This window comes from Crocodylus porosus, unplaced genomic scaffold, assembly GCF_001723895.1.
Source record: "Crocodylus porosus isolate Cpor-Errol unplaced genomic scaffold, CroPor_comp1, whole genome shotgun sequence".
NCBI lineage: Eukaryota > Metazoa > Chordata > Crocodylia > Crocodylidae > Crocodylus > Crocodylus porosus.
In genome coordinates, this window is record NW_017728919.1 from 1,148,466 (window position 1) to 1,173,093 (window position 24,628).

General features: G+C 39.3%; 1 protein-coding gene across 7 annotated transcripts; it reads left to right on the plus strand.

Moving 5' to 3' along the window:
• The first annotated feature begins 256 nt into the window (after positions 1 to 256).
• Positions 257 to 24,375, plus strand: DAZAP1 (DAZ associated protein 1). 7 transcript variants are annotated; one of them, XR_002101788.1, is made up of 12 exons: positions 257 to 362; positions 908 to 1,074; positions 1,343 to 1,408; positions 4,090 to 4,200; positions 7,392 to 7,440; positions 11,994 to 12,076; positions 15,617 to 15,770; positions 17,219 to 17,248; positions 17,700 to 17,840; positions 18,753 to 18,935; positions 19,017 to 19,079; positions 23,375 to 23,462. XR_002101788.1 is itself a non-coding variant. In XM_019538293.1 (12 exons), the coding sequence occupies exons 2-11, from the start codon at positions 961 to 963 to the stop codon at positions 21,046 to 21,048; spliced, it is 1,056 nt and encodes a 351-aa protein (XP_019393838.1). In that variant the 5' UTR covers positions 257 to 362; positions 908 to 960; the 3' UTR covers positions 21,049 to 21,058; positions 23,375 to 23,459. The 7 variants fall into 7 exon arrangements, 4 of the variants coding, with proteins under 4 accessions (XP_019393838.1, XP_019393836.1, XP_019393837.1 ...); XR_002101790.1 differs by lacking the exon at positions 23,375 to 23,462 and adding an exon at positions 20,969 to 20,986; XR_002101789.1 differs by lacking the exon at positions 23,375 to 23,462 and adding an exon at positions 20,924 to 20,942.
• Positions 24,376 to 24,628: the final 253 nt, after the last annotated feature.

Genomic DNA, 24,628 nt, shown 5'->3' on the forward strand with positions numbered 1-24,628 from the left:
CATCTGCTTTGGCATATTTCTTATCTGCTATTTCAATATGTGTAAAATATTCTTGGTGTAAACATGCCATTCTCTGCCTCTGTGATTGGAAGAATTGCTGTTGCAGTGTGTTTGAATTTTTTTCACAAGTTTCCAAACAAAATTGAAAGCTTAAAAGGGGACATGCAGCTTCAGTGAGCGAGGCCTCCTTTTCCGAAAAGGCTGTGGTACTTCATTAGCTGGATAGGAGCACCTACAGGTTGTGGGTATTTTTTTGTATACTTAAAATGGCATTGATTTAATACAGCAGACTTTAACTGCAGTGTGTTGTTTGAATTGCAGAAAGTTGTTTGTGGGTGGCCTAGACTGGAGTACAACACAAGGTGAGCTATATGTTCTCAGTTTACCAAAACTCTGCAAAAGGGAAAAATGTTGTTAATATTTCCTTAGATCACTAAATGTAAATAATATAGGGGTACCCAGAGCAGACGCTGAAGGAGTCTTTAGTCCTGATCCTCAATCTTGCTGTTTTTTAATGAATGACAGTAATGCTTTTATAAACGAACCTCAATACATATTTGACTTCTTGACTCCTAATGGCCTTCATGCCATTTTATCATCTTATTTCCTGGGCAAGGGCAGGCTAGGCTGTTTCATATTCAGAACGGTTGATTTTTCAAGTGTAAGTGTTGAAGAGGAAAAGATGGGTCCTTGCTTTGAGAACTTACCGCGCTGATTTCTTCCATCTGTGAAAGTAAAAGAAGAAAATGTTTTCCAGTACATGGCTGATCTATCTTCTTGGCGGGCAGGGGGGAAATACAAGTATTGCTGAATAGGTTTAAGGAAGTTAATATTTGAGAAGGTGACTTATGTAACTTCATAAAATTAACAGTAACTGGTTCTGTTTAATACCATGTTTTTTTAACAGAAACTCTCCGTAGCTACTTTTCCCAATATGGAGAAGTTGTAGACTGTGTAATAATGAAAGATAAAACAACAAACCAGTCTCGAGGATTTGGATTTGTCAAATTTAAAGATCCCAACTGTGTGGGAACAGTACTGGCCAGCAGACCTCATACTCTAGATGGCCGAAATGTAAGTTGTTGGTTGTGTTTTTATTGCATATCATTTTTAATTACTTTAAAGATGTATCTTAATCTTTTCTTTTTTTAAACCTGGTGGCTCTTGGCCTATGAATGATTCAAGCTTTGTTTAATTCACTGACAAATAATTTAATATTTTGTGGGTAACTTTCATTCAAAGCAGTCTGTTAAAGAACAGTGGTATCTTTAGTCGCTTTGAATGCATTTTTGGAGCAGAAAATTCTGCATGCACTGACTGACCAGTTTGGGACATCTTACAGATTGATCCAAAGCCATGTACACCTCGAGGAATGCAACCAGAGAGAACACGGCCGAAGGAGGGATGGGTAAGGAGATGTCCTTTGAAGCGTATTGATAAAAGGCTACTTTCTGAACCATGTCTTGACCAGCAGACTATGCCACCTCATCTGTTTCTAGCTTAGAGGCCACACATGGTTGCTGTCTTTTCTAGTTTCTATTCATGCTGCCTAATTCTGAAGTTTTACCCTGTTTAGAATTGAATAAAAAAAAATAGAAATGCTGGCTTAAAATAAGTCAGACATTTGGCTTTCAGCCTGCTTTCCAGATGGCTTATCGATGAAAAATAGCTATGTTTATCAAGTAAAAGAGTTTCCTTTCTTACAAACTTCAGTTTACAAGGAAGTATCTTTTTGCCCAAGGTTGCAGCTGTTGACTGTAATTCCTTTCTTTAAAGATCCCTGTGGTTATATTAACATTGTGGTGTACCAATTGACTGCTGCTAGGTATATGACAAGCTACAGTATGGAAGTAAATAAATATGTTTAACAGGAGCCTAATAAAATTGAGCATGGAGGTATATTGATAACGAAGACCCCATCTACAAGGCCAGACAAACAAATGAGAGGCTTTACTGGATGATTTGTGAAATTTCAAATGAGACTGTGTTGGTATTGGTTCTCTTGCTGTTGTAAATCAGTAGTTGAAGAACTGAAGACTTTCAGGGATACAGTCAACTCAACAGGACTTTTGCATGTTGGGGGTGGGGGAGGGGCAATATTAATTTTAACTTTGCTTGTGCTTTTGAATCACTGGGTGTTTTTGTACCAGATATTTTGTTTGAATACACATTTCTTAAATGAAGAAGCTTAGAAGGAAATACCTTTCTGAGGAGAGACCTGGATTGTTACTTGCTTTTAAAAATTTTTGCTTTTCATAACATTTCTCTTTCTAAACCGTATCTCTCCCTGGGTTTAATTTTAATACCACTCCATCTCCTGGAAGTCTCTCTCTAACCGGTAAGGTATCCTTTTGGATCTCATGCAGTTAAAACCTTGGTTGGGCAGCTTGCACACTGCAGGCTACATTGGTCAATTTAGTGGAGTTTTCATCTGTTTTTATAGGCAGGCAACAAAGTCAAACTATCATTTAAATGCTTCAGCATTTTCGTAATACCCCTAAATTTGGTGAAGTTTTGTAATATCCATGTTTATAAAGCAGCACCTTTCCTGTTAAGGAGAGCTTAGTAGATTTGTTGGTGGTTTCTGGCAAGTGCATGGTCATTTATGTGAAGGAATGGATTTTGAAAGGTGATTGAATTCTCCATTTGAGGTTCTGTAAGAATATCCATAATTTTGGAATTGCTAGCTGGTCTAACTTCTCTTCCCCCCCCTTTGGGAAGTGTCACTGGTGAAATACAAAATACAGTATCCACGGTGGAAAACTAGGGTAAAATCTTTGCAGCTGTAGCAAAATTATTTAGCCACCATCTTTTTACCTCTTTTAATTCAGCTGAAAGCCCCTTTTTGACCTCACACTTAAGGTATGCATTGAACCATTTCTAAGGAACTGTAGTTCCTAAAATTAAATTGTATGATAGTTAAGCTATATCTACTTGAAAATAATATAGATTTTTTGGCTCATGTTTATATCCATACAGTAATTTTTATAAAAGTAATATAGTGGTCGTATTGTTTCTTATCAGCTGGTTCTAAGAATAAAAGGTGCTAAGTTCAGAGGAAACAGATTTGTTCATGCCATATGTTCTTAAAGATTGATTTAAAAGTTGTGTGTAAAATGGATGCAGGAATGAATATGCTTTGATTAATTAAGTATAACATTTTCAGATGTGTTAAGGTAACTTGGGAACCTGACTTTGAGATGACTTTCAGTGTGATCTAGGTTCCTTAGTACCAAAATGATTTTAAAAAACTGGATGGTGGGCTTGTAAGTCACTTGACACACAGTTCTCCCCTAATTCCTACCTGCTGTTGAATAAACAGAAGTAGAAACCATTTGATTGGAGCTTTGTGATGTGTTTTGTCACCAGTATCTTTAGAAAGATGTGATTCTAATTCCTCAGTAGAGTAAAATTCCATGGAATAGTTATTCTGATAAAGTCTATTTTACTTGGGTCCTTGACTTAATAGTCTAAAGCTAAAGATATTATTCTGAGCGCATTGAGTTCAGCTGGATTCTGATTTGTGGTTGTGTATGTGGGGTTTCTTTGTCTCTTTTTAAATTTGTGTACAAAGCCAATAATTGTCAGGTCTTGGCACCTGTTGTAGGGTGTAAATAACTTTAACTGGTTTGGTTCAGTCCTACCTTGTGATAGATAGCTAGGTATAGCATCAGCCAGATCCACTGCAGATGTTCATGCACCTTCATTTCAGTGTTTGACCCAGTCGAGTTTTTGTAACATCAGAAATTGTGCTTTTAATTGCTAGCTTCTTCACATTTCAAGAATGCAAATAATAGCATCGTTTGCAGGTACAGTCCCAGTCCAGCATGTCCTGGTGGCTCATTTTAATTTGAAAATGAAAAAAGAATCGTTTCAGTACAGTGCCCTCCAGTTCTTCAGAGTATTTACATCCTTCACTTGAAACAGCATGGGTAGTTTCCAAACCTGGACTTCTATACGAGCATAACTTTTTGTGCAGTCTTAGAGTGCAAAATGGATTAGAGCAGCCATCTTTCATGTAATAGCAGAAGAAAAGTTATTGTATAATGTTTCCCTAGTTCTAACAGTATTTTATCCTCCTTGATTTAGCAGAAAGGATCCAGGAGCGATAACAATAAATCAAATAAAATTTTTGTTGGTGGGATTCCTCACAACTGTGGCGAGACTGAGCTCAGGGAATACTTCAAGAAATTCGGAGTGGTGAGTCATTCATCATGATGGCAGACATCGGCTGGTTACAAGATGATTCCCCCCCATCCCTCCTTCTATCTGATTTCATTAAGCTGTCATTTGATTTTTAATTTGGATAAACTGCCATAGTAACGTATTGCAGCATTTTGTAGTATAGTGTAGTGAACACTTATTTTCTTGAAGCCTCTCTTGCCATTGGTCATAAGGTCTCATGCCCTGATGTGCACAACTTATTTTGCTATGTCTCCTGTCTCCTGCTGCTTTCCTTTCTTCTTTCCCCTCCTCCAAGGGAATAAACCCTCTTGAGTTTAATTATGACTTGCGTATCATTATGACTAGTGCACTCCTTTGAGGAGTTACCTGAGCATACCTCACAATGGGTATGAAAGTTATCTGTTAATTTTTGGACCAGTGTTTCAGTGAATTTGTTTTGAAGCTCTCCATCCTCCATCAGGTACAGAGACTACTGAAGGCTGCAGCATCTTGACCCTGTTTTGAAAATCCAGCACTAGCTCCATGCTGCTATTTTAAAAGTCCTTTCTTTTACCTCCAGAATTTCACTTCTAAAGACTAGATTATTACTATGTACTTTTTCTTGGATATAATTGCCTTTCTTGAAACTTTACTAAATTTGCTTGTAGAATGCGACACAATTCAGTATTTTTTGGTTAATTTCATATTTGTCCCTACTTTTTATTGCCACTTATTTTCCTCCTCCTTACTGCTACCACTATTCAAAGCTGAGTTTGTGTATTACATGTAAACTAAAATATTTTGGAAAGTCTAAATTAAACTCAAGATTAATGATGTCAGTCTTGGTGAGAACAATGGTAAAAGCAAAGAGACTCACAGGGGTTGTTAATTAATTACTGTGACTTGAAATTGCTTTTGTCATTCTCTCCACAGTTAGATCACCTGTTTGGTTTTTTTTGAGTTCTGTGAACAGGAGAAAGTATCCCTGGCGTGTCTCTCAGGTGTTTGAGTGGTTTTCATCAGTTTCTTTGAGTGGAACTAAATCGCTTTGAAAATCTATCAACAGCAACAGCTAACAAATGTTTCTTTAGTTTGAAAAGCTGCAAACGGCTGGGTGTTACGAACAAAAACGGGGAGCGTGTTCCACAGTTGTGGAGCATAATTTCTAAAGGCTCTTCCTCACAGACATGTGGCTTTCCAGTTCTGACCTCTGGATGGCTTGAGAGATACAGGGTTAAGTTCCATCAGAGATAGGAGGCCACAACCATTAAGTGTAAGTGCCTTAAAAGTAAGTAGTAGTGTTTCAAAGTTTAATATAGGATTTGGGGACCCTTCATAGCATTCTTAAAACAATGGTGGTTGTGCTAATTAATTAAAGGACTTACAGAAATAGATTCCTTCTGTCTGAGAAGAATATTTGAGAGCACACACAGACTTACAGGTGCCAGTACCTGTAAATACAGACTAAGAAAAAAGACACAAAAGGTTCTGATTCTGAGATGCTTAGGAATTAATATGACCATTGTAGCAGGTATGACTCAAACCAAGCCAAAGCAGTATCAAATAGGCCACCAGGACAAGCATGTCAAAAAGTCTGACATGTTGCCAAGAGGCCTTACAATCCTAAATGACGCCACATATAATCAGCAGAGTTCAGTACCGCATCCTTTTGAGTGAGTGTCTGTGGCGGTAAACTCAAATGTGACTGGGATTTCCCACATAATTTGGCACCAGAATTTGTATGACTACCATTTGTTTACTGTGATTTGAATTGTGATGTTCTAAGTTAATTTGAAAGGGGCTTTTGATTTGGTTTTTGGTTTTTTGGAGTTTTTTTCTAAGCAAGGGTACAGTTGTACAAATCTAGGGGCAGAAACTATTTTGACTACTTTTGTTTTTATATAGGATATCTTTAAAGTAATCCAAATCAGTTGCCTTTAAAATTGGTATAAAAATAAAAGTTGCCCCTGGGTTCTTTGTGTGATCAGTTTTTACTGAAAAATTCCTTGGGAAGAAGAAATTTATGTTGAAACATTCAACTTAAAGAAATACAGAAGAACTACCCAATACATGCATATGCAGGGTTTGTTGTACAGGACTAAAAGACTATAGATTCTCTGAAAACTCTAGCCTATTCAAAAATATGGATGCAGCAAATAGAAAAGGATGTGCTGAGTCTTGTGCTTGAACCTGGATGATAGTGTGGAACAAAGGAATTGAATTTATACAATTTAGTCTCAATTTAAACTTTCCCATAACCCGTTGGAGGCTAATTTAATTTTCCTGTAACTGATAAATATGCGGAGGCTTTTCTGGAAATCCTAATCCTGCTTTCCTCTAAAGCACTACAACGTGGAACGTCAAATGGGGTTGGGAGGGTGGTTGGAATGATTACTGCCATATTTAAAACATAGCTGCCGTTGGCTCTCCGTTGGTATAACTTTTCTAAAACATCACTAGAAAAATCTGAAGACCTCAATTTGCAACTGACCGTACTCCACAGTAAAATAGAAGCCTGTCTAAGGTTGCATTAAGTGGAGTTAAGAAAGTTTCAGGGGTGTAGCTTGCAGCTGTGTTGGTCTAAGGACACAGGCAGATAAGGTTCTTTGGGTAAATCTGACATCTTTTATTAGACCAACTCAAATTGTTGGAAAAATTCTTCTTTGCAAGCTTTTTGGTACAAATACCTTTTGTCCAAATATATTAGCTGGTAAATATAGGACTGCTAAGCTTAAGAAAGTTTAGCAGTCCTGTACTTATCACCTAATATATTTGGAATTAAGGCTGTATCTGTTCAAGATGACAGAGGAAATGTGCAAGTTGTGGAAGGAAAGGTACTTGGTTAAGAAATAGAACTGATGAAGGCAGTGTTGAACATTTAATTATTTCCTTGTTTCAAGTCTGTTGGCATGGTTTGCATCTCAGCAACTTTGACAGTTAACAAACCTTGTGGTGGATACAGTGCATTGCACTCTTCTTCTTACTAAGAAGTCTGATTCTATTTTAGTTCCCTAGGAGCATATGAGATCAATTTGACTTTAGTTGGGAGCACTGCTCTTCAGTGCAGTTTATTTGCATTTTGCAATAGAGACAGACAAATACTGATGTCTACATCAAGCCTTTAATTGTGCCTTGTGGCTTGGGTGCTGAAAACCGGCCTATTCTTACTGCTGCTTGTAACACTCCCATGGAAGCATAGTTACTAGAATTTCCCTTCTCTCTTCCAGGTCACTGAAGTTGTAATGATCTATGACGCAGAGAAACAGAGGCCCCGAGGTAAAGGCTGATCTAGTTTGTCCTTGAAATTTCTTCATCCTCTCCTATTGTCAGATGGCAAACTATTTTACACCATCAAAAAAGGTAGATTTTCCACCCCCCCCTTCCCACACTGCCTCAGGAAAGGATTTGTTTCACTGGACAAATATTACAAAAGCATAGGCTTTTCATACACTGCTTCATTTGGTGTCTTTGCTTTTAAAGTCAGGTGTTTCATGTTCATTTTGTTCTGGTTCTTAGTTGAACAAAATTCGATACCTGAACCAAGTGTGGTTTCAGATATTGGGGAAAAAAATTTCATGAGATTTTTTTTTTTTCTGTTTCACGTGAAGGTATGTTGAAGTCTAGAATTGCATTATTTTGTGAAGCTTTTCACTCCCTCCTTCCAGTTCTGATTTATCTCTGAACATGATATTGGAATGGAACCCATCCATGTTGTGTTTTGTTTTGTTTAAATGGCTTCACTTTAAAATTCAGCCCTTCTACCCTGATTTTTCTGAAACTAAATGAAATTGTCTTTGAGAGAGAGGGTGTGCTTGAATAGGCAACAGGCCTTGTACCTGAGGGTACATTACATTTGAAGGAGTCAGAATAGATTCTAACTCTGAATAGATTAAAAATATGCACGTCTGTAGCATGTCTGTAGCCCTTGGTCAAAATATGAAAGTGTTCATGTCATCCACCTTCCATTGCATCAATCATCTCTGTTGATTATTAGAGGCAATATTAAAGTTCATGAAGCATAGTTGCACTGAACACCTTGTAGCATGTTAAACATGCTAGAGAATAGTTTGCCATCTGAACTTTCATTTCTTCTCTGACTCATTATTAAGAGAGAGATTCTTCACTTCATATTTATTAAGCTGTTAAGTCTTAGTTTTATTTTTAATTTAGACATACATCCTTAGTGACATATTTAAGTGTTTCATAGTAAAGTACAGTAATGTTAAGTAAGTTCTTTTTTCCTCTTCTCTCTGTGAATTGTTTGATTGTGATTAACGATATCTCTTTAGATTTCTTCTTTCTAGGTGATAATTTATCACAGAGGTACAGGCCAGTTCCACAGTCAGAGGAGGGACGGGCTTTGTCTTTATTGGAGTGTAAACGAAGTTTCAATATATTTGTTTTTTCTCCTGATAACTCATTCTTAATTCCCTTGCAACAGATATGTTCTGTGTACTTAGAAAACAAATTCATCCATTCAGTAAAGGCTGTAGAACAGCTTACTTTAAATAGAGGCGACATTGGAGACCAAGATAAGTGCACATAGGTAAAACTTGCCTGAAGTTCTGAAATCTTTTAGTAGTTACTGCATCATCTGCATCTTTGCAAGATTAAGCTAAATATTTCAGTCTCTGAGTAACTCATGTCATAATCATGGCTGGTCTAAATCGATGGCTCCTCTGCTTAAAGTTGTATTAAAAAAGAGGGGGAAAAAAAAAAGGCGTCCAACCTACCCACAAAGTTGTAGGGTAAAGCACAGACAAAAGGCATGGTATTGCTGAAAGCCCAGGAATCTCTGTCATGGTTATGTTCCCACAATACTCCATCTTTTCATTTCTCCAACTTTTTAATGCTAATGAAATACCCAATTCCAATCATTGTTCTGGTTTCTGATTTTGTTTTTGTCCTTCATTTCTGTAATCTTGTCACATCCTATCATGAAACCTGCTGATAGACTCCATACATGGCCTCATTAAACCCTTGGAAAATGCTAGGCAAACTTCAGTTTATAATAAGGAGTATTGAAAATACATCTGGAACATTTTACTCTTGCTGCTTTTCTTACTTGGCATTCTTTCATGGAAAATGCTATTGGAGCTTTACACTTGGTCTTTTGACTCATTACATAAACTTGCTGTACAATGGCTTGCAGAAGGTCACTAACCTGTAATATTCTTTTTCCATCCACTTTTCTCTGAATTTTGCCTTCCTGCTATCGCTTTCCCACCTTCTATGCTTTGTACAAGTCCCCTAATGCATGCCGTGTTGTCAGTTCACCAAACCAGAAGGCAAAATTGGCTCTGCTATTAATCCCTGTGGCACTCGACTACTTCCACTTCAAACTGCTTACAAGAACACTAGGGACTAGATCCTCAGCTCATGTGAATCACAGTTGTCCAACTTCTCAGGATCTAGCCTTGGGTTTTCAGTATCCAAGCCTGGTCTTAACTTGCTGGTGGTTCTGTACTTACCTGTGAAGTTGTCTCTCTTTTGTGCAGCACTTATTAAAATCTTTTCTGAAGTGCAAATCTAGCTGGCATTAATACTTCCTAAAAGAAACATTTGCTCTGTTTGTCATGATCTTAGCTTTCATGCTTTCTGTCCCTAACTAAACCAGTAACTTTTTAAGTAGTTCACAGGTTTTTACTGTGTTTGGTTTCTTTTTGCTGGCTGCAATCCAGTTTCACAGCCCTGTTCTCTCATCCCCCCTGGATTCTGTCTTAAACACATTTTGCTAATCTCTACTCTGTTGGTAAATCCCTGTCTTCAAAAAGGTTGAATATTGGAAGATTTGTTCTATCACTTTAATTTTCAATTTTTGTGATGGATCCCATTTCTTCCTGGAGTGTGTTGTCATCTGTAATCATGCTGAGTTCTTAAATCGCTGCTTATTGTGTGGTGCTTGGTCGCTTTTAAAACTTTTGACTTGTGTTCTTGAATATATTTTTGGTTCCCCCTGCCCCTTGTATCCTCTGAACAGAGTTAAAAGAGCAGTCTCCTTCACTGCATAATGTCCATCTTTTTCTTTCCCTCGTCACCTTACATGGAAGGCTCTAATTTTAAACTGATTTAAATGTGCAATTCAGACTCGAGTGTCTCTTCCCTTCACACCAATGCCTAAGAATTCCAGTTAACTTCAGACAAATATATTGTGATGAAATGCTGCCCTCAGCTTTGAGGCTGCTTTCATCACAGACCAACAAAACTTCGTTTATACTGCCAGTCTCTTGTGTGTGGGAAATGCTAAAAGTTTTTTCCTCTTTATTTTAATTTTATTTTAGTGATGTCTTTTGCTCTTGTTGCTGACAGCAGAATTTGACCTGCTGCAATCTATTTTGGCCTGTATCTTTGTGTATTTTATATATACACCTTCTCTACAATAGGCCTCTTTGGGCTTACCCAACCCAGTTGGATAAGCTTAGAGAGACACTAACTGTTATAGATACTGTATTTCTGTTTAACGCTTTAGAGCAATATATGGCTGCTGTCAGCACTAGCTGCAAAGCAAAATGCAAACCAAGGGGGAAATCTTGGGTTTCAGAAAAGCAGCAATGCATCCATGTTCCATATGCTTTTGATTCCACACCTTTTTTTTCTTAACTTTAATGCTGTACCCCTCAGCTAGTAATCCAAAGAATGGCAGGATTTTATATACTGCATGCATTATACCTGTCCTGGGTTTTGGTTGTTATACCAACAATGAGTGGTTGATGGCATGGACCAGCTCCATCCTTCTGTGGAATTAACCACGATTTTGCCACTTGACCGTGTCAGCAGCTACAGCCTCAGTGCAGTGGTTCTCAGACTGGCTGCAGGGAGCTCTTGGGTCATGTTAGTGGCCCTGGTTCACTTCCAGCTGCTCTTGCAGGCATCAGAAGCCTGTTGCCTGTAGAAGCAACAGGATGCATCTGAGCTGCCTTCATTAAAAGGCCATTGTAGAGGAAGGGAAGAAATGAACCACCCTCGGGGACCTAGAGCCTCAAGTAGCGAAGAAGTCCCAAAAAGGTGTGGGGTGGGAGCATAAGTAGACAGGAAGCTAGCGGTGGAACAGGTTGGGGAGAGGTGAGATGAAAAATCAGAGACAAGCAGTGTCATTCAGATAGAATGTCACAATATTGAAGAAGTACTCTTGGGTGTAACAGCTGCAGTGATTCCCATAGGAATGCCATTTTGGAGGGGGCAACTTTTGAGGTGCTCTTTGTGAAAGTGTGAAAAGTTTGAGAATCATGAACTTGGGATGTTACTTTCTGGAGCTTTTTTTTTTTTTTTACCCATGGAACGGTCAACTTGTTAGTGCTTCAACAGCTACATGTAAAAACTTTACTTCCATGTTTAGGGTTTACTATTTTCCAGGAAAACAAGTACTAAGTTGGGGGAAAATACTTTGTAGGGTTGATAATAGGGAAGAGTATAGGTTTCATCTGGGGTCCTAATCCTTGATCAAGGAAAAGAGTAAAGCTGCCTCATTTTAACCTGCTGTCCCACAAGCATTGTTTTTAATGGTGTGATACAGTAACATTAAAGACTTGCTCTAGCAGGTTTTTTTCCTCTTCACCTTGATGGATGGATTAAATGGAAGGACCTAAAACATTTGAATGTGTTCAAGTTGTAATGTTGCGTGTACAGAACCAAGATGAGGCATTCATTGCCCGATTCTACAGGAAAGTACCCACTGCACTTTTCTCAGAGGACCGATTTTGATGATGTAACACAAGCCTTGGTTATCTGAAACCCCTGCTTGAACCCTTGGTCCGCCCCTAATACTGTTCATCATCCTGTTTTGTGTCACAACACCCTGCTACCTTGATTCACTCTTCGTCGTTGGCTAGGTTTTGGATTTATTACTTTCGAGGACGAACAATCAGTGGACCAGGCTGTCAACATGCATTTTCACGACATCATGGGCAAAAAAGTGTGTAGTTGTAGTTTTATTTTACCTTAAGACAAAACCAAGTCTTGGGCACCTGGCAATTTCACTGGTGAGCAGAATGGGTCATTTATGAGTAAGGGGGATCTTAACGTGAAAAATCCAGATTCGAGGCTTTGTCCATGATGATGCATAAAATAATAGGAAAGGACTTCATGCATAAAATAATAGATAGGAAAGGAACTCAATTTTTCATTGACTTGCTTGACTGTCCCATGGGAAGGAAATGGGCTTCAGAGGCCCAAGTGTTTATGTAAGTTAGTGAACAGCTCAGATTTGGCCTTTGCACATCACAAAAATAGTGATCTGCTCCACTGGACCAGAACTTCTGTCTGACTAAATTGAATAGCTGAATAATCACCTTTTGAGCACCGCTGCATGAGTGCGTGATGTTTGCCAGAGGTTAGTCTTAGCTCCCACATGCTTGCAAATGAGGATTCCAGTGAAATCTCTCAGCTGGCTAAGGCTTGGTTTAAGATACCACTCCTTCAGATGTGAATATTTAATATTTAAATTTGGAGGTACTTTGCAGGGATCTGCTTTCATAATCCTAAAATTGAACAAAAAATACAAAAAAACGTCATGAAGGATTGGTTTTTTTAAAAAATTGGGTCACTTACTGTGAAACTTTGATACAAACCACATACTCTATATATATCTATATATAGTATTTAACCACAATGCAGTTAAGTGACCTCTGGTTGTTTCATCTTCATACTGTGTTGTCAGCACATGAAGGTTTGGTAGGTGAGGGACTCTTTGTTTTGATTATATTATTCAGATGTGAACATGGGTTCACCTGTGGAAAGAGAAAGTAGGAGGAATTTATAGTTCCTGAGAGATTCTGAAATCTAAAGTTATACCCATTGCAGTTTCTAAAAAAAGGGGCGTTTTAAAATTAACCAGTAAACTCTGCTTCGATGGATGTAGTTAAAAATATTTTTTTAAAATTGGTAAAGGTAAAATTGTTAAAGATTTTGAGTTTGTCCTGAATTGTAAAACACGTGTTAGGCCATTGGAACTTTATAGTGAAAAGTGCCCCAAAGAAACTTCCTATGAAGTTATATCATCATGTTTCTTTATCTGAAACATATTCCCACTTTGAATTGACAAGATTTCTACAGCTTGGTTATTTCAGGCATTTACTTGCTTAACAGTATGTGAGCACTATTATGTTTTAAACTAGTGATTAGTGAACAATTTAAAACATTTTTGGTATCTTAATTATTTTTAGGCATTCTGTTCCTGTAGACTAGTCTCTGAGGGGGCAGGGAGGGGGAGAACTGTTTGCCAGTGAGTTGGAGTTAAGTCCCAAATCTTTGTGACTCTGTTTTTTTTGCCCCGATCTTGCAAATATGAATGCATGCAACTTTTTTTCCTCCTATGAGTAGCTGAAGAATCTCATTTAAAGTCGGTACAGCTACTCATGGGAGTTAATAAACACACATGTATTCTTTGCATGTACATTGCTCTTTGATATTTCCTTAAAATTGGAAGAACTGCTTAAATTAGAGCCCAGATCAAAGGCAGAAGGTTAACTGTGAACACCAAAAAAGGATGCTAGAACGCTTTCAATGGATGTGTGAATCTAAAGAACCCCTCTTTAAAGTGCCACCACCTCTTGGTGCTCTGTGTTTTGAGATCTTTCAATTGCCACTTATAGGTGGTGCCACTTTAAATAGTCTCTTCTCAAATGGCTCTTGAACAAGTTTCAAACCAAAGAATGTTAAGGTCTTAAAAAACAAAAAATACGCAGCTGTGCAGGCACAAAATAAATGTAGCCAGTCATTTCTTTTGGTTTCGGTATAGCTATAATTTTGGCCTTGGAAGGTCTCGGGCTCTCAGTTATTAGGATATCTCAGTTGCCAGGCTAGCAATGGCCAGACTTGCAAAGGCCGGTTGGAACATTAATGAAGCCCTGCTGCTTTGATGAATGTAACCCTGGATGTCCCACCCCTTCATTGATTATTAATAACCACTTTAAGCTTTCAGAATACTATCTGTCCCTTCATGGTAATTATATTGTAGCTCTAAAGTGAATCTGCATCCATATGTTGCTATTAGAAAGTGGGAAAACTTAAAATTGCAAAGAGGACTTTGCTTTTGTAAGCAGTTACTGAATCCCCTTAAGGAAAATGTGTTAAGACTCATTAATTTGAGTTCTTTGAAAAATTCCCTTGGTTCCCCTCTAGAAGGGCCTTCAGCTGACAGAGATTTGGTTACCATCATGTATAATGTCCTTGGGGCATCTGCAGAAGACTGGGAGGGGGGGGGTCTTTGTCCTTGTGCTGTGCCTATTTCCTGTTTGTTCTCTGACATGAATGGCTTTTAAGACATAGCAGTAAGAATTCTGAATACTTTATTTTCCATACTACTCAGGCCCATTGATGATTGAGATTTATTTTCTTTGTACTCTGGCACCCATTAAAATTAATCATAAAATAAAAAAGACTTTAATTCAGCATGCATGAGTGCTGGGACTATTTCATTAAATCAGGGACTAGGTTTTTTTTTGAGAGGTTTATATGGAATGTGAAGCTTATTTTTAAGTAGGTCAAATGCACTTATTTGATGGCTTGAACTAGGACATTTTATCTTTAAATAAAATAAGTTAAGCACTGTGGATTATTAACAGTTTTAAAAATGGGAGGGCTTTTGTCACTGACTTAACACAGTATGAAGATTTGCTTCTTATTGACTCAACTGTCCATTTTTATTACTTGCATGTTTGTTTACTTTTTTGTTAGATGTAATGTAAGATTCTCTTATCACATCCATTCCCTCTGACATTGTTTGAGTTAATTGAGATTCTTTAAGCGTTAGCCTGGGGAAGGTAAGTCCTTATCTTCCATTAGACATTTAAATAAACCTATTAAAAAAAAATAAAACCAAAAAAAAAAAAAAAGAAAGAAAAAAAGAAAAAGCAAATTAAAAAAAAATCAAGCTTGTGTTTCTCAGGTATGAGCAGAGCTGAAATAGCAATTGAAGGTAAATGGGGTGGGTTTAAACTCTTGAACTTCCAAATGAAACCCCAAACATCCTTGAATGATTAAAGCATTAGTACCCTTTTTCAGAGTGAACTCTTTGCTTCTGGAAGGAACACCTTTGCTAAAAGCATTGTCATCTTAAATCTTGTAGTGAGCATTTAGGGTGATCCAAAGCTGAAGCTACAAATTTTGTCCCCTACATTTTGAGCAAGGAGCCATTGTAAGAGGGTACTGCTGCTTTAAGAAAAGCAAGCAAATGACTACTTTAATATAATGGAACAGAAATAATTTGTAGGACATATTTTGCTTAAATATATGTTGATGTAGGACTTGTAATGTCTTGCGGTTGCATCTATTGTACCTGAGAAACATTTTTTTATTTAAATTACTGGCCTTAAGTAAGTTTTATAATTAAGTACTTAGACATAAGTTGTAAGGTGCTAAGTGTAGTCTTAAGTGTAAATAAGGGTGTGTGTGAAGGGAAGGGGGGTATATTAACCAACATCATCTCTCCTAAATGGCAAATCTGTTTGTTTAGGTGGAGGTGAAACGTGCAGAACCTCGGGACAGCAAGAGCCAGACTCCGGGGCCGGCAAGTACCAGCCAGTGGGGAAGCCGGATCATGCCAAGTGCTGCCAATGGCTGGGCAGGACAACCCCCTCCTACTTGGCAGCAAGGATATAGTCCCCAAGGTACCTGTTCCTTTTGCATTTGACATGACCCAAGTTGAGTCATTACTTGTACAGTGTTGGAAACTGCAGATTGTTTCCATTGTTTGAAAAGATGGCATCTCATTAGTGATTGCTCTAGATGAATCAACACCATTGGTGTCATGACTTTTAAGTAGAAGTGCAGTCTATTTTTTTTCTCATTCTGCTTGGTGTGTTGTCCTTAAGTTTTCCTCCAGAATATATATATAATATATTTTTGTTGTTGTTGTTGCCCCCTGGCCTGGCTGCCTGGAGATCAGTGTTGTGATTTCCTTTTACTCTCTTTTTTTTTTTTCCATCTTGTAGTGTGTGCCTTTCCCCACACCTAACTAATCAGCATGTTCCCTTTTCCTATTGTGGAGGAGCAGAGGAGAGCTCCAGGATTCAGTGGCTGTGGGAGTGAGAGCTGTGGGGACCCTGATTAAAAATATTTATGGAACACACATTTTTCAAAGATGAGGTTTGAAATGAGTTGCAGAGGAAATTACAAGTAAAATGTCAAAGGGATGAAAGGAAAACAGGCTGTCTTGTGTCTTCATATTTCATTAGCATAGCCTGGGAACGTAACAAGCAGCTGTGGGGTTAGTCGTTAGTGATGGTGCAGGGGAGCACTTACTGCATATAATTTTCTTGATTCAACTTGAATCCTTCAGGGCTGGTAGGGGCAGATCCGTGTTTTAGTTTTGATTGTCATAAGAGAACCTGAGATTTTGGAGATGGAATCAGTGCACTGGGTTCATTGAAAGATGTTTTGATGCCACATGAAGAAATGAGGTTGTATAATTGAGTCGCATCTGACAGAATATCGCCTGCCTGCCTTCAGATATTGAAGAAAGGATTTATCTTAGGGAAAGGGTGCAGCATCACTACAATAGATAATGTCCCCTAAGGATGGCTCATGGTTTCCCCATGGTGCTTATTAACTTGAAAGCTGCACCTGAGGCTTTGACATTCTGCACGCGTGTGCTAATCCGCAGCTTCACAAATTGGGGAACCAGGCCACTTTCATCTCGGTTACTTGTAGGGGAAAGGTATAGTCACAGCCAATCTGTGGAACTGTTAATGCATTAACTTTTATACCTGAGCACAGCAGTCAGTAGAAAATGAACTCATCTCCAATTATAACACCCTTGAAGGAGATGACTGATGAACTGCTTCATTAGGCTTGGATTCAAAACATGAGTGTTTTTAGGTAGTTTTATAAAGCGTATTTTTGAGACGAGTGCATCTTTTCTGTTTAAACGGTGAATATTTTTGGAGTGTTAAGACTAATGGGCTTACTGCTTTGTAGAATCAATAAATAGCCAATACAAGAAATGCTACAGGATTTTTCTTGTTTTGGTTTGTTTTTCATAATTTGACAACATGCTTTTATAGGACAATTCAAGCATATAAGTGCATAAACTACCTTTTTTGTTTGATTGTTTCAGGCATGTGGGTGCCAGCTGGCCAGGCAATTGGTAAGTAGGTGCTAGGGTGTGAGTGCTGGCTGTAAATTGTAGAAAAAATCCTAGTGGGCGAGCATAGGAATTGCTGTTTAAGTAAGAACCTGTGGGGATATAAAGGTTTCTGAACTGTAGTTCCTCAAAGCCTTTGAAAACTTGATCTTCATTGGAAGAAATTAGTTTTCTTAACTACAATGCTGGGAGCAGAATGCTTCATTGCTGATAATGGAAATGCACTGGGATTTGGCCTTGTGGGATTGCATTGCTTATGCTTGGGGTTTGCCAGGGGTGCGGAGGGGGGAGGAATGGCTGGAGAGCACCATTTCTCCAAGTCAGCATCCAAAGAGTGCAAGGTTTAGATGGTTCCTTCCCAAGAAGAGTGCATGCTGCATGTTTGGGTTAGATCTAAAGGTTGCCTTTCCTGTTCATATCACCTTGTTCTCACGAGTCTTACTGGATTTTCTAGGTGGGTATGGACCGCCTCCTCCAGGAAGAGGAGCCCCCCCTCCTCCTCCACCATTTACCTCATACATAGTTTCTACACCTCCTGGAGGATTCCCACCCCCACAAGGATTTCCGCAGGGCTATGGCACCCCTCCACCTTTTAGTAAGTGTCCTCTGAGTTTTGATCCGGGGGTGTGGTGCTGAACACAAGACTGGGTTTTACTCCTGTTGTGTCCGGTTCCTGCCTTCCTCTGAATTTACTGGAGTTTTCTTCATTTGAGCCAGTTGAGAATATGCAGATATTTTATCCTACAGCTAAAGCCCAGTATCTTTCCGTTACTTGTGGCCTTTTGTTTCCATCTGTTCTGATCACATTAACAATACCCTTGAATTCTGTAACTGTTGAAATCTGTGTTCTGTTGTATCGGGAACACTTAAATTCAGTGTGGATTTCTACTTTTCACGTCTCTATGGTTGCAAAAGGTAAAGTTAGTAATAATTTTAAGTTGAGCTTTCCAAAGAATTTTAAGGCACAAATTCCATGAGTTGTATGTGGGATTTGAGCTCCTTTTGAAAATCCTGATTAAAAACAACCTGGCATACAAATGTACTCAAGCGTCCAGCTTCCCTTGAGCAGCCATCATGTGCCCGTTCTGATTCTTGTGCTTTGAAGAAGTTGTAGCCATGGAATTTGGGCAGTCTCATAACTTGGTTGGATAAAGGCATTCTGGAGGACTATCTTGCCATGACTCTTCCCCACACTCACTTTTCCCAAGGCTTCCTTTTCCTAAGTGAGATTTTTATAGTTGTGTCTGTAGCGCACACAGTATAAGATTTTGCAACTCTTAAACATTGGCTGTTTTAGCTGAGCATAAGATGATGAGCATCAAAAGAGACCAAACTAATTTGGGTCCATCTGCAGGCAACAAATAGTACTGTCTTATCCCAGTACAACCCAGAGGGTTTTGTAACTATGTAAAGTTGTGCTGTGACGCAAATAAAAAAAAAAAGTCCAGGCCCTGTGTAGATTTGGCCTCTTAATTTCACCATGTTTATACTCTGCCTCTGATTTCAGGTTTTGGATATGGTGCCCCACCTCCTCCACCAGATCAGTTTGCCCCTCCTGGAGTGCCCCCTCCTCCTGCCACTCCTGGGGCAACACCACTAGCTTTCCCACCACCACCACCACCATCTCAGACAACTCAGGATATGAGCAAACCCCCAACTGCTCAGCCAGAATTCCCTTATAGTCAGTTTGGTAAGTAACTGCATGTCAACTGTACTCAGAACAGCACCGTCCCCCTCCATCCTTCACATTCTGCTTTCCTTTTATTCATAGTGCCTTGGTGACAAGTCAGTGTCCAGGACCAGTGCGTTAATGCTGAAGGCATTTGTACTAATGGTAACAGTGCCAGCTTGGCTCTTGGGGGGCGGGGTGGGGATTCCAAAAACGCCCAGTATTCTGATATTGCAGTATTATTCCTTTCGCCAGCTTTAAGGCACTGCCCGTTTCCTGAGTCCCCTAGTAGGGATCAGTGCACTGATGGGATAAAGCCACCATTTGCACTCCAGAAGTTCTGTTTGAAACCCTCTTTGTTTAAGTGTCATGCTGCTCTCAGTAGTTTGCTTCCTTCTGTTTAGCTGTCTCTGCTTTGGTTGGAGAATAATAATATTTAGAAGTAGTATCTGCATTTGAAGAGTAAGAAGGGAGTTGACTGAAAGAATGACAGTGGAGGTGTCTTGCTACACCTGGCCTGCGTGTTCGTTTTTCTTCCTGTTAAGACTTGAAGAAGCTAACAGTTATTTTTAAAATAAAAAAAGACATGCATAGTTGATGCTTAATCAGTCTCTAGAGATGACTGCCGCAAGTAACGATAGTTTAAAAGCTGCAAAATCACTTTTCTCTAGGTAGGCTGCGATACTGCAGAAAATTTGTAGTCAGATATTTGTGCTGCTAGCTGAAAGTTGCATTCTTGTGGGGATCAGGAAAGAGGTTTCTTGCCTTTCCACCCAAACTTTCTGGGAGCAGCACTGCTTATTTAACTGTTTATGGTGGGAGGATTATGCCTTCTGGGGCTTACTTGTAGCTGCTGAAGCAGCATTTTTTATGAGAAAGGCCTAAAGATCAAGGATGTTAACTCTGTCCCTGCATTATAATCACTTCACCCCAGCGTGCTTATGCATGTCCTGCCACCCCTGTTTTAAAACACCTTCAGAAGTGGTTCATTATGGAGTAGGTGCTAAGCACAAATTCCAGGAGAATCATCCTTTTATTGGTTCTTGACATGTAAAAGAGGATAGTTCTCCAAAGTGGTGGTCCTAAGCTGGGTTGTATCAGACTCAGTAGCTGGGCACAAAAAGTAGTAGTTCTATCCCCTCTGACTTCAGGTAGATGATTTTACCTTGCCAGAAACATACCCATAAAAGGAGGATGCTTAAGAATAGAATCTGATGCATTCAAATTTACATAATTAAGCTTGGCTCTTGAAATATTTGTATTAACATTGACAGCACAGTTGATCAGAACGTTCTGTCCTGGGAAATTTGCAGATAATATCCCTGCTGCCAGACTTTTTAATCAGCAGTCTCCAAATACCATTTAAAAAATCTTAAATTATTTACCTTGAAAACAGAACTGTGAGGGTTATTTGAGTTCTCGTGCCAGACGCATGCAGTACTGTAGCATTTTATGTAGTGCCAGGTAGGCATTTCTCAAGGAAATTTCTTAAAAACTGGTTTTAGATAGTCTTGGGGTATTAATTGGGGTGGGGGAAGGTGGAAAGGCTTACAGGTGTTAGTTAAATGCATTAGAAGAATGAGTCTCTCATAGGTTCATGCTAGAAAGCAAACTACTTACATGCAAGACTGCACTCTCAGTATATGCAAATATGGCTAGAAGTATTCAGTATAGTATATTACCACCAAAGTTGTCGATCTCTTACGTGCTTACGGAGTTATGTATACACTTTATAAAGAGCACTTCGGGTGTCATTTGCAAATTAGTTTGTAGTATTACTGTACAAATGCAGTGGACCAGTTCTGCATGTATTCACTTAATGCATAGAGTTCATAAACTTTTAAGGAAACATGGAAGTATTTAATCATTGTGGCATTTAAAAATCCATCCTGGCTTGACAGCATCGTAAATATGGCTATGTTTACAGTTAGGGTAAATGTGAACACTCTGGTAAATTAAACACTAACGGGGCTATGTCTCCCTGACCCTCAAAAATTATCTCTGTACAGGGCTCTCTTGGGGTTCGTCACCCTGGTCTCCTCATTTCTTACTAGGGCTGGGTACCTATTCTCAAGACCCTTCAGGCTACGCGCCAATACTTTGTTTACACTCTTATGGTCAGGCTGAGCAGTGAGAGATCCTAGGTAGGTGGAGCCTATTTACAACCAATGCTCTTACTTTATCTGCATTTGGGAAATTAATTGTGTTTCTTGCAGGGTCTCTTCTCTTTAAGAGGGTGGGGAAGATGTTTGGTTTTGCTGGTTCAAGGGTGATCTAGCTTACACATCTATTAGCTGGCTTAAGCAAACATTCATCAATTATTCTGCTGTTCATTTCCCAAGATGTTACACTGGCAAGTCTTGGTTTGTTTTATTATCCAATTGAAGTGAGTTTTCCTAAGCAATACAGCAAATATCCCTTGCTACTATTGGCACAACTTGGAAACCAGGGCACGCAGAAGTTGTGAATCAACTGTGTGTCACCATTGAAAGTGCCAGTGCAGGCTGATTGCTATGCTAGGCATTGGTGGAGAGAACAGGGCAAGAGAAATGTATTTAAATGCATTGGCTGCTAATTTAAGATTTGATAGTGGCAAACAAATAGGCAGACATGAGGTTTTCTCAGCGCAAGCCGCAGCGTTAGGGAAATGTAGTTTCCTTTGCTCTGAGCCCCATCCCTTGAGCAGAACATTTAAATTGCCTTTTTTAGTGGATGATCTTTGTGTGGAAAAAAGGGCTGAATTAGCAGCTTCAGCCAGTCTTCACGAGGGGAAGTCCATGATAAATGTATTGTAGAACTCATTAGAGGTAGTAAGTCCTGTGAGACAGGCAGAGCTTGTGACTGAAATGCTAAGAGACTTTGTTGCTTTGGATTAGTAGAGTTAAACCTGCCTTAACCCTGCAAAAAGAAGTGGGATTGTCAAACTGTACTGAGTAATTAGGATTCTCACCAATGACGTCTTGCATAGTGGAGCCTCCCAGTGATGCTATTTTAATGACCAACAGCTGTATTTTAGTTATGGAAATATTCTATTTAGGCTTCTTAAAGTAAGGGACTCTTGCTACACATCAGTTTGCTTCTAGGAATTAGTTCATGCCCCCAAATTGAAAGGGGGTATGGGTCTTTTCTCATCCTGCTTGCTTGAAATGTATTGCTCCTGAATCTCTGACCTCAGCTACAGATTATGTTGCAGAATGAAGGTCACAGCCTCATCCAGGCAGGAGGAAGACTGGGCAGGAGGCAGAAGTCTCTTGGTTCCATAGTTACCTTTCTCTGTTCTTGGAAAGAAAGGGAGTTCCCAGCGTATCCTGTAATTCAGTGCATGATAAGTGAATGCAGAGTTTCACTGAGGGACACCTCACTTCTAGACTGAGAACTAGTGAGTAAATAGAGGAAAACCAATTAGACTAATGTATCTGTCAGTGTTCAGTGCCTGGGTGTATTGAAGATGGCTTACTGCTTACCTGTTTGCTTTTGCTGCATTGGAAGTATTGGCCACAGAGTGGATAATGAAGCAGCTTTGCTGTTTTTGAACTGCTTTTAAGAAAAAAAACAAAAAAACTTGCCACAAAGTTTCCTTATTTCAGCTTGTCCTGTGTAGAAAGGTAATGTTAAGGAAAGGTGTTGGATTTTGACGGCAACTTGAGGCTGAAATGTTCCTTTTAACCACGTAAGGTGTGCAACAGCAGCGGTAACAATCTTCCTGATTCTGCTCTGCCAATTTGCCTGTAGCTGAGCCTTGAGTTCAGTCTCAAGCCTTTTACAAAGAACACTGTCAGCTTGATTTTTTTTTTTTTTTTTAATCAACTAATCAGTCAGAGCTCAGGACTTAAATTCCCTTTAAACCAAGTTCCTTAGGTTTTTGTTCACTTAGGTGTCTTTTCAGCAAAGGAAGTTTTGGTTATATGGGGAAGCAGCAAAACCGATTATTTACAGTCCAGGCAACATATTTACCAGCTACTTCCAGTAATCACCTGGGGTGCTTACTAACAGCTATAGTAACTACAAAATGATCAGAAAGTAAAATGTTTCCCTGTTAATCTTCTCTGCCTCTGCTGAAGCGGATAGGATGGAAGTCTTGCTAAGAACTATTCACAAGGGAATGACAGAAACCACCATCCCACTTTACATGCACCTCTGAACAGCAGTAGGATGACAGTTAGGTCGCTACCAGCTTGGGTAAGATTTAATATGGGGTGAAAACCACTATGCCTGTTGACCCATTCAGTCCCCTCTCTTCATTACCTGTGCTCTCTGTATGTAAATCAGATAGCTGATCAGAACTAAAAGCAGCTGTTGTTATCTCAAAGTATTAGCCCAACACATCTGTGTATATTTATTAAGCTATGCTTTAGTATGTGTGGCATCATTTTTTTGCGCCTACTATTGGTGCTGCGCCTCTGTCCTTGAGTCTGGATTGTAACAGAAGCTCACTGCAGGCTTTTCCCCTTTTTTCCCAGGTTATGGACAAGAATTGAGTGGTTTTGGGCAAGGTTTCTCCGATCCCAGCCAGCAACCCCCCTCCTATGGAGGCCCCTCGGTGCCACCATCCAGTGGCCCACCTGCAGGAGGAAGTGGTTTTGGACGAGGACAGAACCATAATGTGCAAGGATTCCACCCCTACAGACGCTAGCACATGCTGGCAATCAGGGAATTCTGTCCACAGCGGGATATCTGATACCAGCTGAACCCGAGCATCCCAGACTTCTGAACTTGTGACAATCACATACTTGATGGAGAAAAACCTTAACAACATTTGGAGGGGGGGGGAGGGGGAGGGGGAAGGTGGCTTCTGAAGGCAAAGCTGTGGGTGTTTGGACTGCAGTTTTTAAATATTTTCCTTTCTCTAACCCATCAGCACAAATAAAGAAAATGTCACTGGTTCAAACTACAGGGTTTTAAAAATGTCTTCAGCTTTAATTCAAAACTTCAGGTTTCTTTTTTTTGAAATTATTTTTCCTGAGCCTTTGTTTTACCGTATATTGTAAACTTTTATGTTTAAAGAAAAAAATATATACATTTACAGATTGTGAAATTTTTAAGAGAAATTTTCTACTATGTATGCTGGCTTATTTTTTAATTTAAAACAGGGTTTCCGTTAGCACCGTTGGAAGTGAGGGTCAGTCCCAACCTCCTTACTTCTAGCATCAGCAGTAGGGGGGTTGGTCCAGAAACTCTGGGAGTTCAAAGAAGAAATCTACTGAGTGTATTTTGCTTTTGTTACCTGATGGTATAGAAGTGGTAACAAGGCAGGTGCAGATGCACAGAGTCACTTAAGAAGTGCAGCATTTAGATCTGTGCTTCAAACTCTTCAGAATCCTCTGTGGATTTCGTTAGGGGTTAACGGAGGCCTTGTTAAGATGTAGATTTCCCTCAGGCTAAAAGGTTTAGGTGCATTTTGCACTAACCAGTGATTACCCTGGTTTGAATAAAGAGAAGTACATTTGGATTAGAAACACAAGCCTGTCTCCTCCATTTTTTTTTTCTTTTCCTTTTTTCCTTTTTTTTTTTTTTTTTTTTTTTTAACGTTCCATGTGTATTTGAGTTCTTATGAAAAGGACCAGGTGGACAGCTGCAGAACTCATGCCCTTTGGGATATGTTGGTGCAGATATATACCACGTTTCTTGCCCTGTGCCTGAATCAGGATCTTGAGGCCCTATAATTCACCCATTTTGTCCATTCAGCCCATCCATAAAGAAGCCAGTTGTGTAGG